Raw genomic sequence first — 18,486 nt, 5'->3', positions numbered from 1 at the left:
TTATAGAGGGGACTGAACAAATTATGGCAAGACCATTACTGAATCAAAAACAGTAGATTATGATAAGTTAAAAAAGATAAAGGAAATAAAAATTCAGGAATGGGAACACAACTAACTATGAAAATTGACCTCAAAGAAAAAAATAAGATGGCCATAACTGAAGCATGATTTACCTAGCAGAGGTGAGTAAAGGAGTAAAAAATGTGATAAACTAAGAAAGGCAGTACTTCAGCATATTTTAATCAGATAAAAGTAAGAAATATCCATCCAAGAATTTACTCAAGTAAGAGTTTAAAAAAAGTAAAAAATATTTGGTAAAACGGTTAGTCAAGTATTTAAGTAGGTATTTGGCAGCAACAGCTAAACACCTATAATCAGTAAAGCAAGTTCTGAGAAGTCAGCTCAGTGTCCAGGCAATCAACAGCTATGCTTTTCCAGTAATCAGCAACTCTAATGGGGTTAAAAGTTGGCCAAGGGAGAAAATTCAAACCACTAAGGTTAAAACATGAAAGCTCCTCACCACACATGGTGGATTCCACTCCAAGTCCACTATCCACAGGCTATACACTAAATGCACAGAAGGAGCAGTCGTCTGGTGAGCATCAGTGCTATCATCAAAGATGAAATATTGCAATTTTTCAAAAGATTTCAGTCCTAGGAATAGCTAGGATACTGCAAAAATCCCTCAAGCTACCAGGACTCATGGTAGAGGCAGGTGTCTCTACCAGAGACTGAGCTTGAGATGAAGAGCCACCTTCTGCCCAGGAGAGAGAGGGCTGGGTAAAAGAGTGGTTTATAAGTATATATTCACTACAAGAGCCTTGAGCAGATATTTAATGTTAGCAGTAATTTTTACTTTTACTACTTGTATTCTAATTCACTCAAAGGCACCCATACATTGACTTTCTTTAGATCTGTTTCTGTAAAAGATTTTGAAAATAATTTATGATTTCTCTTTAATTTCACAGTTATGGAATACTTAGTCTATCAGAAAGAAATCAATAAAATTAATTCTAAGATTGTAATATGACAAAGTGTTCAAAGCATTTATTATTGTCTCTTGTAAGACAATGTAAAATACTTCCTTGTGGGAGATTAACTGTTTTTGTTCAGTGTAAACCTGGAGATACATGGTTACTTCCTCTTTTAAATTTCCATCTTCGATCCTCTTTTTTGGGCTCTTTAAAGCTTAGAGTTCTTATTTGCACTGTTTTTAATTCGATTGTAGTGGGAATTTGTGCATTTAATTGGAATTGGAATAAAGCACTTTCTATTTCACTTTTCAGATTATGAATTTTGCTTTCCAAAAGCAGGGCTTTTAATGTGCTTTCCATTATGAGCGTGTTACCTTTAAGGGGACAATCAACTTGAAGTTTCCAGAGAATCGGGTGCTTGAACCGGATGTGTTCCGGGTGGATGCTGCCGCCTCTGGTAGAGTATATAAAGGTATGGGCTGACACGACATAACCTCTGTGTTCCCAAACATCCCAGTGGAAGTCCAGTGGAAACGGCGTCTTTGACGGAGCGGACAGGCGCGAGGTGCGGTTGTTTGTTTTGTTGTGTTCTTAATTAGCCTAGCTTCCTCCGGAAACTGTGACGTGCTATGATCAAAGCATGTGGAGAAAGTTTACCTCGCGCTTGATGTGCGGAATATTTAAAGAAGTTTACGTGAAAGCTGACAGCAGCCAAGCATAATTGGCCCCAAACGGAGCTTTAATTGCTTCACCGATTACCTAATTTCCCCTTTCTGACAGCATGAATCTGAGCGCCAGGCGCCAGGAGAGTCAGCTGGATAAAACGACAGTTTTTACCGCATTTCTGTGTGTTTTGTTAGGTTCTGAGCTCTTATTGTCTGCGTTTCTGTATCGCCTGTGAATGTACCGTCTGTAAATGCACCGTCACTGCGCTGCAGCCGCTCAGACTGCGCTCAGCCTGCCCGGGTTGAGACCAGCTCCTCATTCATCCTTCCGTTACCCTGTTCTTTCTCTTCCAGGAGTTCTCATCATGGTGCAGCTATCTCCGTCCCATACCCTGGCTGTGACCCAGGACACAGCTGAAGGGGAGGACAGGCACGGGGAGCAGCTGGATACCATCAGTAGCCCGAAGGTGGAGAACCTGCCAGAGGGGCTGACCAGCCCTCAGGTCAATCTGGAGGTGTCCACAGCCTACCATGGCTATGAAACATATATAGAAGATGGCCTCATCTGCCTGAAGCACAAAGTCCGTAACTTGGAGAAAAAGAAGGTAAAGTGTTTGCTGTGTACCAGCAAACACTGCAGGAACTGGTCGTCTGCACTGTTCAACTTGCATCTTATTTACCCTCAGCTGAAGCTGAGGGACTACCAGAAGAGGCTGAGCCAGGGGGAGGTGCTCAACAAAGATCAGATGGTGAGACCAAGTTTCTAAGCAAACAGGCACTTGCAAGTTCTTATTTCCATGTCTTCAGATGAGTGTGTTTTGTGTTGTAGGTTGCTGTAGAGAAGTATGAGGAGGTGCTTCATAACCTGGAGTTTGCACGAGAGCTGCACAAAACCTTGGATGGTCTTACCCAGAATGCAAGTGTTCTTTATGTTTGCTCAGTTCGAGGGCTGTAGGGAACTTCTTTTGTATCTCATGAACTTGATAAATTAACACTTTGACATTCCACCATAAAATCGCAATATATTCATATGCATGTCATTTTTATTAAAAAATATTTTTTGACATTTGTTGCTATTGCCACTGTGGTGGCAGTATGATATGAAATTTATAAATTGAGCTCCTCTGACTCCTCCCAGGGCTAACTACAAACAACCAATCAGAGCCAGGAGGTGGGACTAAGCCCTGTCAATCAGTCTTGTGTGGTACTGCTCATCCATCCTTCTCCCCTTGTTTTCTGCTACCGTTGCAGCATTTCCCCATCAGCAGGTCTTATTGTGAATGTTCAGGCTAGTTAGCATAGCCACCAATAACGGTGGAAATGCGGTTTTCCTGTAACAGTTGTTTCACAAGGTTGGCTGACAGTGCTAAGACCCTCCTCCTGCTCTGATTGGTTGTTTTTGGTTGGAGTGATGCATTTCTTCAGATGGCAATATTGACTCAGGGAGGAGGAGAAGAGAAATCTCTTTAGATAATCTGTCTCATAACAAACTGTTAAGACATGGTGACAGTTTTAACAAATATGTTTAAAACATTTTTATAAAAATTACAGATGTTACAGCTTTGAAGTAAAACTTGCCCCCAAATCAATTTTTTTATTTTTTATTTTTTTTGCCGATAAGCTAAATAGCCGGTGTAAGGTTTTGTTTTTGTTTCGGTGCAAATTTTGACATTTTTGTGCAATTATTTTAGTTTGACATTATTTAGCTTAAAATATTTTACTACTGCTCTCTTGGGTCAAACTGTTCTTAGGCAGTTGAATATTCCTCTTGTTGGGGCGATGCGGTACAATAACAGTGCTCCCTCCCAACCTCTCTGTCTCTCACTGCCGCCTGCCTTGTTGTGAGTCAGGAGCTGTAGTGAGTGTCGCCATGGCGAATAGCGAGCATTGATTGTAAAGCTTTACTCAGCTTTACAAGTATGTGACTTATTTGTGGTGTGGCCACAGAGTGGAATGGGTCTGCTCTGCTCTGACTGTTTGTGAAGGTTTGGTGTTGAACTGATGACTGTCAGACTGAGGAAGGAGACGCTAATGGAGGCTAATGGCCACTCTCGCTACTAGCTCAGGACAGACGGGTTGAAGATGAGCTGCAGAGCATTGTCTCACCAACAACAGAGTTTCTAGATTTATCTCTAGCTGTTGGGGCTGCACAGTGGCGCAGTTGGTAGAGCTGTTGCCTTGCAGCAAGAAGGTCCTGGGTTCGATTCCCGGCCCGGGGTCTTTCTGCATGGCGTTTGCATGTTCTCCCTGTGCATGTGTGGGTTTTCTCCAGGTACTCTGGCTTCTTCCCACAGTCCAAAAACATGACTGTCAGGCTAATTGGTTTCTCTAAATTCTCCCTAGGTGTGAGTGTGTGTGTGCATGGTTGTTTGTCTTGTATGTCTTTGTGTTGCCCTGTGACAGACTGGCGACCTGTCCAGGGTGTACCCCGCCTCTCGCCCGGGATGCAACTGGAGATAGGCACCAGCAACCCTCCCGACCCCATTAGGGAAGAAGGGTGTACAGAAAATGGATGGATGGATGGATCCCTAGCCGTTTTAAAAATGTCAATAGGAGTCTGAAAAATTTAGAAATATAGCAACAAGGTGGATAAGGTGACTAAGTGCTTCTTTTGATCACAACCCCACTATCCCCTCCCTCATCCCAACATTCAGCCTTGGCCCTGCCCACTTTGCTGAAATTTTTCTAAATTTGTCAGATTATGCTTTCAGAGGTGGGTTAGTTCTATCCATCCATCCATCAATTTTCTTACACCGTTATCCCTTTGGGGTCAGGAGGGGTGCTGTTACCTATCTCAACCTGTCAGTGGGCGAGAGGCAGGTTAGTTACACTTCAAGTTAATTGCTTACATGGTTGCAAAGGAAATCCTATCCTATTTTGGCACCCAGGGCGAACAACCCTCCTGGTTCCAAAGCTCCGCCTTAGAGTGGCAGTCCCCATCCGAGCTCTGCCTTGTGGGGGCTGCACTTAGCAAACACCTGGTGGAACTGCATGTCTGCTGAGCTTATCATATGAACTACAACACTGTTGCGACAGAATTGTCATAACAACTACAACATTGTTATGATGTACTGAATAGGGAGTATCTCTATGAGGTTATTAAAGAAACAGATGCCAAAATCAAAACATTAGATACAGCTGTGAAATTAAGTTTCTTTTAAGATGTTTCCAATATATACAGCATTTTTATTACTGAAGGTAATATTGTTACTTGATGGTACCATTTTATAGCACACCGTGCCTGAATGCACAATATGTCCCCCACCCCCAGTAAAAGAAAAAACCTAATCATTATTGAGTTTTGGGGAAAAATGAGATGGTTATAACTAATAGTATTGACATTAAGAATACTTCTGTAGAGTTTAATTTCTTTGGTATCGACCATGCACATTAACATTTCTTTCTGTAAATGTGCCAGAATTAGCCAAAAGCTATTTTCCTCTGTTGTTCCTGGACAATGAGTGAACATCTTGCCTGCAGTTGCTGAAGGCACAAAGGAAGGTGGTTAAAAAGGAACAAATTGCAAAGATGGAGACTGAGAGGAGGCGTCTAACCCTGGTGCTTCAGTTTCAACACCTTCTTGGTGGCCTACAGCAGGAGCACATAAGGAAAGACATCATGGCAGGACGCAATCATGCACCCTACATCCCAGCTCACCACCTGCACAGCCTGAACCAGCTTGCTGCTATGATGGGGGTCAAAAGGGATGGCAGAGTGAGGTGAGGTGCCACTCTACACATGACTTTTCATTTTCTATACTCACTATTTTGAGCAACCACAGCCATACTGCAGAAATGATCAAATTATGTTCTTAACTTAGTGTTGTTGCAGGTACTTTTCAACTCTATTGATTGAAAAGTTTGTCGGCCTGTGGTTGACCCCTCATGAAGGCAAAACAACACAGAACATTATTGTTGTTGTTGACCAAAATAACATTTGTTTCAGCCTGACAGCCGAGAGTCCGGAAGTAATTATTCCAGTTGTATTCCAGATAACTGGGTGCTGTGTACATAATGCAACATTGAGTATTGACTTCTCAATACAGCCCCTTCTATTTGTCTCAAAATAGATTTTAGTAGTTGTGAATGTGGGCCTTTCCCCCCAAAATCTTCAAGCTGCTTATTTTTACCAGCCGAAAAGAAAGAAATTTTTTGTTGGGGGGTGGGGGGGATGCTTTTATGTTTCAAACAATTTTAAGTATAGAGTAGCTTCCCCTAGGCTAGTTTTGCAGAAAAGTGTAAACTATCTGAAATGCCACCTGTTGATTTGTTATAGCTCCTCTTTGCTTTGTGCTGCAGCTTGGCGGAGCAGATGGACCAAGCTGCCCTTGTCTACATAGACCTTCTGGACGGGAAGGACAAACCGGTGGCTGGGTCCACATGTGAGTTATGACAGATAATTGTCATGTCTGTGGAAAGGCTTTTGAGATTTGTTTTAAGGTACACTTGTTTTGCTTTCATAGAATAACCAGACTTTAAACCACATACCGGTACCTGATGTTTGAACTCATAATGCCATGTTGAAGAAAATCATTTTTCTAAATCAGAAGGAGGGGCTGTGGAAGGATGATGACTTCATGTCTGCAAAATTTTATGGGTCAGGACATGATGGGATCAGCTTTCTATGATGCAGAGTTATGTTCACCTGTGGTACAGCTGGAACTGGTGGAGAAGGTTGCTCTGCACAAACATCCCTGTTGTTGTTGCGGGTACTTTTCTTGGTAGGAGAGTTAATACCTGATCCAGCTATAGCCCATAGGAGAATTTGGGGAGAAGCTTCTTAGCTGGATTTATGAGAGGAGAGTTGGCTGGGATTAAGGACCTTCGACCGAGTGTCCCATCTCTCTTCATTCCATAAACTAACTTATTAGCAACAGGAGTTTAAATAAGCTCTCACTGACCACACCGGCCCTCGAGGACCAACTTTGGGCACTCCTGGTCTAGATGTTATTTTATCTAATTAATTTTAAAGGTAACTTAATGAATTGTTACTGCTAAACTAAAATGTCCAGCATAGAGATAACGGGATGATCTCAGGTTATCTTGACCCTGAATGCACACAGCCAGACACACGGTCCACCTGCATCTGTCTGATTATAATGTACAGTCTCTCTTTGTCTTGAATGATAAGGAATTACATCATGACTTTAGACCAGGGGTGTCAAACTCCAGTTCTCAAGTTCCACTGTCCTGCAACTTTTAGATGTGCCTCTGCTGCACCACACCTGAATACCATAAGTAGGTCATCAGGAAGACTCTGGAGAACCTATCTACACAAGGAGGAAGTAATTAAGCCATCTGTTTTAAGCCAGTGTTTTGTACCTGTGGCACAGCTGAAAACTGCAGGACACTTGAAACTCCAGCCCTTGAGGACTGGAGTTTGACACCTGTACTTTAGACTCGCCATGTAATCCTGTGTAGATGCATCTAATAAATTTCTGAAGAGGAATGAGCTGACTGGTGTCTCCTTAATCAGAAAAGAACACAATTTTTGAAACTTAACCTTTAGGAAATAAGTTAAAATACTTTTAATAGATTCTAAAAGGTGTGGGCCGTTTTGAGAAAAACTTCTGAGAGAACATGATCTACTGCATGAAGTTTGCATTTTCCTAAGAGGCAGTGAGGGATGTAAATGATTCTGAGCATTACATCATGTAATGACATTAATCCAGGGTATCTCTCTGTGTATTATAACCCTGGAGGGCCAGCACTTTCCCGCACCAGGCTTAGATTATTTTTTTCAAAATATTGTTTTGTTTTTTTTGTACATCAGGAACAGTGATGTTAAAGACTGACTAAGATCGGTTTATAACTAATGCAATGAACTAGGTGCGAGGGCATGCTCACTAACTACTTATATCTGACTATTGGCTTCACATGATATTATGATGCCTACTCGTGCACCTCTGATTTTGTACCTTAACAATTCTTTACTTAACAAAAACACTGGGCTGCTGGTGAACTGCACTGACCACCAGACTTGGCAGGATTTGTGGTGGAAAGTAATATATTACAGTAATAGAACTGTTGTATTAAAAAAAATACCTGGAGTTTGGTTGTTGTCCATTGGTGTGGATTGGTGATGTGTCCAGGATCTATTCTGCATCTTGCACCACTGAGAGCTGTGCACTAGTCCACTCACTACTACCCTACAAGGATTCGGCAGGTACACATTATGGAAGAATCATGTAAAGATTTTTATTATACGTGGCATATCAACTGTAGTTTTCAAACATTGTTGCCCTGTCGACAATGACAGGTGGCACTCTCAACCAAAGTTACCATGCTGTTATTTATATATGTGTGTGTATATATATATATGTGTATATATATATATATATAAAATCATTAGCGCACTGTAGGAGAAGCCTTTTCATGTTTTGAAATAATAACTTTTTGAAAATGTTGGTATGCCTTTGGTAACCTGTCTGTGTTGTTACTTCAGATAAGCTGTTGAAAGATGAGCTCATGAGACTGTTAAAGTACAATTTCTTCAGTTGTCTCCCACCTCTACCCACCAAGGCTTCAGAGTTGTCTCTGACCTCAGCCAACCCGAGTGGTAAGATCATGCTAGCATAAAACCAGAAAGTGGACTTCAAAATGTTTAGAAACTCAGGCCCATATTTGCCTCTATCCAGGTATGTTTAGATTTCATAAGAAAAGCTAAATGGAGCTGGATGGTTTGCTATGCTGTCAAACTTTATTGGCTGCTTTTTATGCAAATTTCTACAACAAAAAGTGCTTTGTAGGATTAAAAATGGTTTACTTTTAATTGCATAGGATCTGGAAGACCATTCCAGAAAATATAGTAGTTGTGGTGTGTTAGTTTGATGGCTGGTTGATCAGTGCCAAGGAGTCTGGAGGGCCAGCATCCTGCATGTTCTAGTTCTGTCCCTGGTGGTAGTAACAACCTTCTCAGTATGTCAGTGGACTTCTAATGAGCCATGATTTGATCCAGGTGTGTTAAACCAGGGAGAGAACTAGAACATGCAGGATGCCGGCGCCCCAGGACCTACTTTGGGCCCCACTGCTTTAGATACTGCACTTTCACATGTCTGTTTTTGTTTCTGCTTCTTGGCATTTAATGTTTTTCTTTTGTGCCCTGCTGTCAGCCTTAAAGTTGATGCCTAAAGAAAATTCAAAGGAGGTAAAACCATTCTATCTTTTCACCTATGTAGTTTACTGTGACTGCAGTTATGCTCAAAAACCTGCTTAACTATTGGGTTTACCTCAGCTTTTCAACAGGCTCTACCTGACTGATTTGGAAACTTTGAACAGTCCAAACTGGAAGGAGGATTTTCAGGCTGTGAGGGAGCTGGAGCCTCCAGATAGCTGGGATTCAGAATTCCCAGATGGACCTCTGTCACCTCAAATTGCAGTTAACAAACCATGGAAAGGGGCTGCCACTTTCATATCTAAGGTTGTCCAAGTCCCCTCTAAAAAACACTCTACTGAAAGCAAACAGGTGAGCTTGAACATGTCCAGAATGGATTGAACTTGCACAATAAATGACTATTTCAAATTCTATACCTAGAGTTCATCTAAAATATTGTTTGCTAATGATTATGTGACTTTATAAAATTGTCTCCAGAGAAAAGAGAAGAAAACCAAAGGACAGCAAAATGCCAAGTTGGTGAGTGTGTAACATCTAGCTGACTGAAGAACTGTTTCTCCATGCTACTCTGCTGAGAGACTGTATTTCTGGTTCCCTACAGCCCAACCAAACGAATTTACTTGTGGAAGTTTTCAGCTCCCCCTCTGCCTTACCCAAAGACCCTGTACTGCGGAAGCAGCACCTTGAGGACCTCATGACTAAGATCCATGGCTCCTTCAGTTTCATGCAGGTGGTCTTTAACTGTGTATAAATCTAGTGAGTAGGGATAACTCCTTTTCCTATTTCCCAATGAAGGTGAGCAGATGTTCATCTTGACATAATGGTTTCAGGCTGCTGGAACTTGTTTAAAAGCTATAATGAATGCATCATGCACACAACACAATGTTCTCATCTCTGAACATGTAAAAACATAAAGGATATCAGTACTCTAGTTTGACAATAATACCAATAATTGTTTTACTGGTAATATTTGAAATTACCAAAATTGCCCAGAAGAAGGGGAAGATTTTGTTGGAACCTGAGTATATCAAACTGATCACTATGGGATTGAGTTGGGCCACATTGTGAAAGCCTTTGAAGTTTAAGACTACATACTAGCATCACCAGGTTGAGTGATAAATGAACTGAAGTGAATGCCTCTTCATCATAGCACCTGTTAAAGAGATGGGTATACCGGAACATCCTACAAAAACCTCCGGAAAAATTTCAGATGTTTGGTCATTAATTTCATAAAGGTGAATCTTTCTGTTTTTATATAGATTGCTACACTTGGCTGAAAATGCAGTGTCTCAGAAAATCAAAATTTTATATACTGGTTATAAAAAGGATAATTTAAACAAGAATTTTAGGCTTCTGAAAATAATGTTCATGTTCATCAACATGCCATGACAATGAAACCATCAGCCTGCGGTCCTGCTGAGGAGTGATAGAAGCCCAGATTGCTTTAACTGCCTTCAGGTCATCTGACTTGTTTGGTCTGGTGTCTCATCATCCATTGGTAAATAACCCAGCTGTTGTTTACAGGATTCCCTCCTAGATGGTGAGACCTCTGTGACCAACGGTACTCCCAGGCTAAATAGGCGCTCATCTGGCGCACTCTCTCCTCTAGGTAACAGAAAACGCAGCCTGTCAGTTTTGTGGTCGTTTTTGTCATTTTTCACTCTGATTTAATTACATTTATGGATGGTTAATGACTAAAAATGCCATAGTAGCAATGTGCTGTGCTTAGTTTTTGTTGTGGTCAGAAGCTTGCATACATTCTTCATGGGCATAAATGGTATATTCAGATTTATAATGATAGGGGAACTGTTAGGGTGGATGTCAGGCCCTCGTATCATCCTCATGGAGTCTTTGTCTGGTCGTTTGAGAAGAAAAATGGTAGTTGACTCCACTTGGATGGATGATTCCTCTTGGAGTCAACAGTCCTGCTGCTAGGTTATGCCCATGGATGTCCCACAGTCCTTATAATCTTAAGTTTTGTCTGAGTAAATGGTAGCAGCAAGTAGTTTTTACAACTGTTTTGAATATCTGGTGGGTCACTATTAGGATAGATTGGTCTTATTTGACACTGTATTTTCTTTTTTTCTTTTCTTTTTTTCCCCCTCCCCTTCAGGGGGTCTTTTGTGGGCTCTAGTGTCCCTTATTTGAAAGTAGGCTGACATGCGGTAAATGTCGACGGGTCCGGGAATCGAACCCGCAATGGCCGCGTCGAGGACTCTGTGTGACCCACGTTTGGAGGCCTTATCACCTACGCCACCACAGCATGCCCTGTATTTTCTTTTTCTTAAATCAAAGTGAGCAGGACCAGAACCTCTGAAGATGAGGAACTATAGGGTTGATTCCTAGGGCTGAGATGAGGACATCTTTTTATCATTTTAACCTATTCTGTTCTTTAATTATTATTTTTTTTTTCCAACAACCAGCCCATGGATGTCTGAGAAGCCCTTCTGATATCCTGGCCAAAACAATGCATGTAAGATTGTATTTTCTTATTTGTATTATTGCAGTGCTCGTCACTAATATGTATAACAGGGCACTCTAGTGTGTGCCCTGTTCTTCTGTAATTATCCACTTGTTATAGAATAATTTGAATTTCTTGGTTTTCCACATTCAGTCTACCCCATTACCTCCCAGGCTGATGGATCACAAAGCCAGTGTGACTGTTGTTCATTCAAACGTGGAGACTGGAGCCCTGGAGTCATCCTCAAACAACCACTCCCAAGTAAGTCCAATACTGCTATGATTTACACCAAACTGGCTCAGAATTTCTTCTTTTACTCTGCTTATGTTGTCGTCTTGTTGTAGGTGTCACTAAAGCTGGTTGACAGAAAAGGGTATTCCTCACCACCACTTTTCCACGGGGAGGCTACCATTGCAGACCAGGAAGAGAACTGTCCATGTGTAAAGATGACTTCTTGGTGAAGTTGACAGAAAATTACTCTAAAGCATTATTTATTAATAAATGAACACCAACACGTTGAATCTTTCTCAGACTCCAGGAACCGAGTCAGGGAAGCAGTCTCCCTGTAACGGACTGAGATCCAACACCTCCACTCCACCTCAGGCAGACTCTTTCTCTACACCTCCCATGAGGCGAGCTCTCACTACGTCTCAGTTTAACTCTGTAAGTTTTTCACAACTTAATCCACTAACCTCTGTCATATATCTCTAAGAGTTTTGAACTTGCTGTAACACCCAAATTTCCCCGCTCTGGGACAATAAAGGATATTTCTATTCCATTTCATCAGTTGCTGCTGAGTCTGATTCACTGACTGAACACTTTGTCCTGCATTCTGGAGGTCATTTTTCATCACTCTGAGCTTTTTGAGTTCTTCATTTTTTATTTTTTTCAAAAAGCACCTTTGAAATGAAACAAATGTAGGCGTTAACCCTTTTTTTTAAAATGTGATCTTGCGTTCATGGGTCAGACTTGCATGCTACAGTGAGCTTCATCTGCCTCAGTTTCATCTTTTGTCCTTTCACCAAAGCTCTGTTTCTACAAAGCCATCTTCTTCCAAGCTCTGAGATTGCAAGACAATTCAGTGATCAATGACTTCTACCTATTTACCTAATTTTTCATCTTATCATATTATACTTTGGGCATATTTACTTGTTTTATGAGAAGGCAGTTATTCTGAGAAGCAGGGCCAGCCCAAGGCATAAGCAAATTACGAAGCTGCTTGGGGCCCCAAGGCTACAAGGGGGCCTATAAACTTGCAGTTTTCGGGCCTATCACTGATTGCGGATCTTTAAGATCTGCCGGTTCCCATTTTGGAAGAGGCAAAATTTCTTTGCCTGAAATGTTGCTAAATAAAGGAAGAAATTGGCTGAGTTGCCAACATTGGAGTGATTATTTTTTACTGCAAACATGCAGACATGACCTGGTGGGCTAGTCTGTCAGTCAAACGTATCACTGTAGACCAGAAGAGGACAGTGGGGGATATTTTAAACCCACTAAAGTCCCCTCCCAATTTTTTATATTTAAAAGGTTTTACAGTTCTTTTGAAATTAGTTTATTGACCTCTGAGAGGGTGCATTTGCATTGTTATACAAATTTTATTCTATTAACAATTGTCTCAAATGATAACATTATCGTTTATCGCAATAATTTCTAGGACAATTGGTTGCCAAGCAAAATTTATCATGACAGGCCTGGTTTTGACTCATCACTGATCTTCCAAAGTTCTGAAAAATGGTGCCTATAAATTGGATGGTTCATGAATTCATCCTGTAAGATACAAGAATATACAGTGAACAGTGCTGTCAGAGATGCAATGAGTTTATAGCAGGTGTGCGAATGATCTAATCATCTGACTTTTGATTTCAGCAATTCACATTATTAGCAGAAAACTGAATTTTGCTTAGGGCCCCACAGAGGCTTGATTGAAGATCTTGACCAATTTATTCAGCCCTCTTTTGTCAATGTCATATTTTCTGAAGGTCTTCAAGGTGGTCACATCTTCACCCCAAAATGGAGAAATGCACTACAAATCCCACACTGCAGTTTGTTCCAGGCCCAAGTACAACACTGCCAGCACCCAAACACCCCCGGAGTTTGCACCCCCAGACGATGAGCTTCAGATGGGTATGTGCAGACTCATGGAGCCTATAAAGTATTTGCGACGTTTTTCATTCCTTTGTTATTGCATGGAATTTGTTTCTCCACATAGTGTATCAGTCAGAATATTCGGTTAACGGTGGACAGATGTTCCTGTCCCCTGGCCAGACAGGTGGAGGTTTGAATCGAAGCAGTCAGTCCTACAGTAGAGGATCTGTCAGAGGTATGGCACGTGGTGGCAAGGGACTGGCTCAGAACTGTCGGTCCTCTGGGTGGCACAGAGGTATCCAGCCTTGACTTACTTCCTTTTTTTTCCCCTCACCCTGCATGTTTAACTTCTCGATGATCTGTTCTGATAAAGGAATGCAATAAACATGACTGTTCTTTAAAAGTTCAAATAACTATTCCTGAGGTTTCTCTGGTTGATTTTTTTGTTTGTTTTGTTTTTGGTTTTTTTCCCCTCTTCAGGAGGATCCTACATCCCTCCCGCTCACCTCAGGGAGTCGGTTCCTCTTCTCTATGCAGCTAGGGTAAGTAGATGAACTCTGATGAAATGCATCCTAAATAGGTGTAGAGATAATCCAGTTTATTAGAGCAACCTGAAGGACATATCCAACTGATTCTGAGGGCAAACAAACAAATCTCCTTAGATTCATGCAAACATTTTAGATTGATATTTGACATTGTGGACCATTCCCCTCCCCCCCCAACTTTAAGCATTTGTTTTCTTCTCAGGACTCAGGATATCAACACATATACAGGCGAGGAGGAGGAAGGCACGGCTCTGGTAAGAACATCAGGCAAAATCCATTCTCCATTCCAGCATAATCTTCCTCTACCTGCTGCACTACTGCAGCTCAAATAATTATGATGTATAAAAATGCAATATGTCTTGCCAGTCATCTCCAAGTGAAACTCTTCTAGAATCATCATACAAAGGCTTGGAATACATCCAGAGATGTATTCCAAGCCTTTGTTTCTTGTAATTTTGATGATTTTGTCTACAGCTAATAAAAACCCAGAATTTAGTGTCACAGAAAATTAGAATATTATCAGTTCATTTATGGAAACTTATGGTGCCACACCATAATCAGCTAATTAACTCAAAACTCTGCAAAGAGCCATTAAATGCTCTCTTAAAAGCTGCGTTTAACTCTGTGTCCAGTTCAGAGATGATATTCATGGGGGATTTTTTTGTTTTGTTTTGGTGAATTATTTTTACACCGTATTCCAAATTGTTATGCAAGTGATATTTTCCTAAATGGTCAATGCAAATGATGGTGAGTCTAATTTTCAAGTCATGAACTATTACAGTATCAATCAAATTTTACTGAACAAAGCTCTCTATGAGAAACTTTTTTTTATTTTTTCAAAAATAAAAATCTCAAAATGCGCTTTTCCAAATTATTATGCACAGATTTTCTAAACATTTTATGGATTGTAAAGAACTGCAAATGAAATGGGCATTCTTTGAATGTGCAGCATTAAGTGGTCACATGTACTAAAATCAAAAGCTATTTCAATCAAAAACATCTTTACAGACCAAGTTACATGTTAACATAGGACCCCTTCTTTGATATCACCTGCACAATTCTTGCATCCATTGAACGCGTGAGTTTGTGGATAGTTTCTGCTTGAATTTCTTTGCAAGATGTCAGAATACCTTCCCAGAGCTGCTGTTTTGATATGAACTGCATTCCACCCTCAGAACGTTTGTTTGAGGAAACTCCAAAGGTTCTCAATAGGGTTGAGGTCAGAGGGGGATGGTGACCACACCATAAATTTCTCCACATAGCAGCCAATGACAATGGTATTCCTTGCAGCATGAGTATTTGCATCTTCATGCATTGTCATGCATGAAGATGATTTTGCTACGGAAGGTACGGCTCTTCTTTTTGAACCATTAAAGAAAGTGATCAGTCAGAAAGTCCATATACTTTGCTGAGGTCATTTTCACACCTTTGGGGAGTCGGAAGGGGCTGACCAGCTCTCTCCCCATGATTTTGGTCCAAAAATTGACTCCACCACCTCCTTGTTGATGTCACAGACGTGTTGGGATGTATTCGCCATCCACCACCACCAACCCACTACTGCGTCCATCTGGACCATCCAGGGTTACACAGCAGTCATCAGTGAACAAGTCTGTTTGAAAATTAATCTTCATATTTGGCTGGACCCACTGTGACCATTTCTGCTTGTGAGCTAGAGCTCACAAGCAATTGTCAGGGAAGGCCTAATAGTAGGTTCATGCACCACAAGCCTCTACCTTGAGTTTCCAGAGGCACCAGCAGCTTCAAATAACTGTTTGCTGCTTTATAAGGACAACTGCTCTCTTAATTTGTCTAACAGAAACCTTCCTCATTTTCCCTTTATCTGTACAAACCCATCTTTGTTCTGCGTCAGCCACAAATCTCTTCACAGTACAATAACGTTTCAGTTTTCGTTAAATATCTAATGTTTTCATAACTTGTCATACAGCACTACTCTATCTGATTATTTTCTTCAGCAGAGAGATCCTTTTCTTTCCCATATTGATTGAAAACTGTGGGCTGCTTAATAATATGGAACATCCTTCTTAAGTAGATTTCCTTGAATTGAGCTCACCAGACAAACTAATCAACCAGCTCTCTGAAATTAATTATAGTTATACAAAGACCCATCTACAAATTTAATAGCGCAACAAAAAATTATTCTTTATGACACTTGAATCCAATTTGCATAATAATTTGGAACAGTGTAGATACCTTTGTGATGTACTCTATGCAGATGCGCAGACATTTTTAACTACAAACAGCGGTCAGGTGTGTGAATTATAAACTGTCAAAATGATGGCTGGCCTCCCGTCAGCCTTCCAAATGGACAACTATTTGTCCAGCACTACTATACTTCAAGCATACAGTATAGAGTGGTTACAAAGTTGGACTAGGTGTTTTTGTGGCCAGATCTGCTTCCTAACCAGGAGGCCTACAAACTTGACTGCTGGAGTTCTGACCCATTCCTCCTTACAGAACTGATGGAACTCAAACTGTTGAGAGGAGTTGAGGAAGAAAACTCAAAAGATTTGATCCAAGTTATACAGTTTAAATCACAATTATCCTGTATACTGAACAAATGTGTATACACTTCTTTCTGAAAGCTACAAAACATCTCTTTACAAAATTATATGCTGCATTTTCTCTCATTTAGAAATAAATAGAAATATTTCAGGTAATTTTAACTGACCTAAAACAAAAGTTTGGTCTGATTTTTAACTTCACAGTGAGAAAGAAATGTCTCTATTCAGCCTGTGTAAACTTCTAGTTTCAATTGTGTGCATTACTGTCACATAAAAGATTTTCAGGGAATCACAATCTGCAAGAAGGTCTCAATTTGTTCATTTAAAAAAACAAAAACAAAAAAAAAACAACTTGTGTTAAACTGATGCTACCATATTCATCAAGGCTGTTGCTTCATAAGACTCCCTATTACCTGAATTGTCAGATGATATAAGATCAACTGTTTATATGATGTTCCCATTGACATGTTGCCATCCTCGGGGTCTAAAATAATCTTTTACTTGTTTCTGTGCAGTAGCCTGGAGTGACTCTTCCCAGGTGAGCAGTCCAGACCGGGACGGAGCCTTTACTGTTGTGGACTCTGGTCATGGGGATTCCTTATCTGTATCAACAGTGGAGGTCCCACTGACCCCACATAGCCATCCACCTACGGCCTTACTCCCCATGCCGCTTTACCCGCTCTCGCAGCCACTGCGTGTGGCCTTCACTGCCTCTCGCACTGCCAACTTTGCACCTGGCAACCTTGACCAGCCCATTGTGTTCGATCAACTGCATAGCAACCTGGGGGAGATGTACGACACCCACATTGGTCGGTTCACCTGTCCTGTGAATGGAACGTACGTTTTCATCTTTCACATCCTGAAGCTGGCCATTAGCGTCCCCCTCTATGTTAACCTCATGCGCAACGAGGAGGTGATGGTCTCTGCGTACGCCAATGATGGAGCCCCTGATCATGAGACCGCCAGCAACCATGCCATTTTGCCTCTTTTCCAAGGAGACCAGGTGTGGCTCAGGCTGCACCGTGGTGCCATCTATGGCAGCACTTGGAAGTACAGTACGTTTTCAGGCTTCTTACTTTATCAGGACTGAACTGGTGAAGGCCACCTTCCTCCAGCATGGTTTGCTTGCAGCTTACATTACGGAACTGGTGCCTGTGTATCAAATCTATAAAAACTAAAAACTGTTCCCAACTAAATGCTGCTGTCTACACTTAAAGCCATTTCCATTTGGGAAGTTAAAAATGGTTATACAGCTATTGTAGTCGACTATTTCTTTTTTTCTTTTGTCTGATGCTGGCTCAGCTGGACCGGGCTGTCGTCACAAAGATGTTAAACTCAAAGTCCCGCTAGTAAAGAACAACAAGGTGGCTACTCTTATGGAGTATTCTAATTGTGTTTTTTGTTCTAAATGGCTTTAGGAAGATTTTCAGACCATGTTGAGTGAATATCTTCCTCATCAGGGACATTACTGGCATCGTTCTGCTGGAGCCTGGCCTCTAAAGAATTCCTGCTGATGTGAAAACATACAGTTAAGGAGAGGAGTTGTGTTTTTTTTATTTTTATTTTGTGTTTTTTTGTTTTGTTTTTGGTGGTGGGTAAGGTGTTGTACAAAAGACCAAAAGGTAGTGCTGCTGACATGACTGTCTAGAGGTCCTTTGTTGCCTAAATAAAATATAAGCAGTATCCTTTGAGTCATTACTTGTCTATAAAGGCTACAGGGTAGTTTATGTTACAGTTGTAATTCTTGGCTTTGCTCTCAACATGATCCATGCTGCTTTAACCGAATTGGTTGTCCTTTAAAGCTTTTCCATAAACTTTTCTTTATAATATTTAAATATAATATCCCTCATGTCCATATTTGACAGGATAACTAAGTTTTAGAAATGGCATTTAAATAAACCAATACTTCCAGCGTGTTTTATTCAGCACTACAATACTTTTCCAAATTACATAGATTACTTTATAAAGAGCACCATTTTCTCTCAAATTTCCTAGTGTTCTGCTTCAAACTATGGATCCCTGAGTTAAAGCAAGGAGCCAACCTGTGAATAATAATCATGTTATATGGTGTGGAGGGTCTGGAACAGGTTGGTTTTAGGTCTGGTTTTACAGACGCAAAAG

At 40.9% G+C, this 18,486-nt stretch overlaps 1 protein-coding gene across 4 annotated transcripts; it reads left to right on the top strand.

Annotated features, from left to right (window-relative positions):
- Positions 1–1,377: 1,377 nt before the first annotated feature.
- caprin2 (caprin family member 2) lies at positions 1,378–18,048 on the top strand. Of its 4 annotated transcripts, none has more exons than XM_044107583.1 (21): positions 1,379–1,446; positions 1,994–2,244; positions 2,326–2,388; positions 2,469–2,555; positions 5,120–5,358; positions 5,938–6,020; positions 8,084–8,197; positions 8,751–8,785; positions 8,873–9,103; positions 9,230–9,271; positions 9,354–9,482; positions 10,277–10,361; positions 11,176–11,225; positions 11,367–11,474; positions 11,558–11,653; positions 11,745–11,876; positions 13,193–13,337; positions 13,423–13,593; positions 13,779–13,840; positions 14,046–14,097; positions 16,881–18,048. In XM_044107583.1, exons 2-21 carry the CDS (start codon positions 2,005–2,007, stop codon positions 17,453–17,455), a joined length of 2,739 nt encoding a protein of 912 aa, XP_043963518.1. In that variant the 5' UTR covers positions 1,379–1,446; positions 1,994–2,004; the 3' UTR covers positions 17,456–18,048. The 4 variants fall into 4 exon arrangements, with proteins under 4 accessions (XP_043963521.1, XP_043963518.1, XP_043963520.1 ...); XM_044107585.1 differs by having other exon boundaries at positions 1,410–1,539; positions 13,423–13,533; XM_044107584.1 differs by having other exon boundaries at positions 1,410–1,539.
- The last annotated feature ends 438 nt before the right edge of the window (positions 18,049–18,486 follow it).

Source organism: Gambusia affinis, linkage group LG23 (genome assembly GCF_019740435.1).
Source record: "Gambusia affinis linkage group LG23, SWU_Gaff_1.0, whole genome shotgun sequence".
NCBI lineage: Eukaryota > Metazoa > Chordata > Actinopteri > Cyprinodontiformes > Poeciliidae > Gambusia > Gambusia affinis.
Note: the sequence above shows the minus strand (reverse complement) of the source record. Positions and strands in the feature narration are given on the sequence as shown.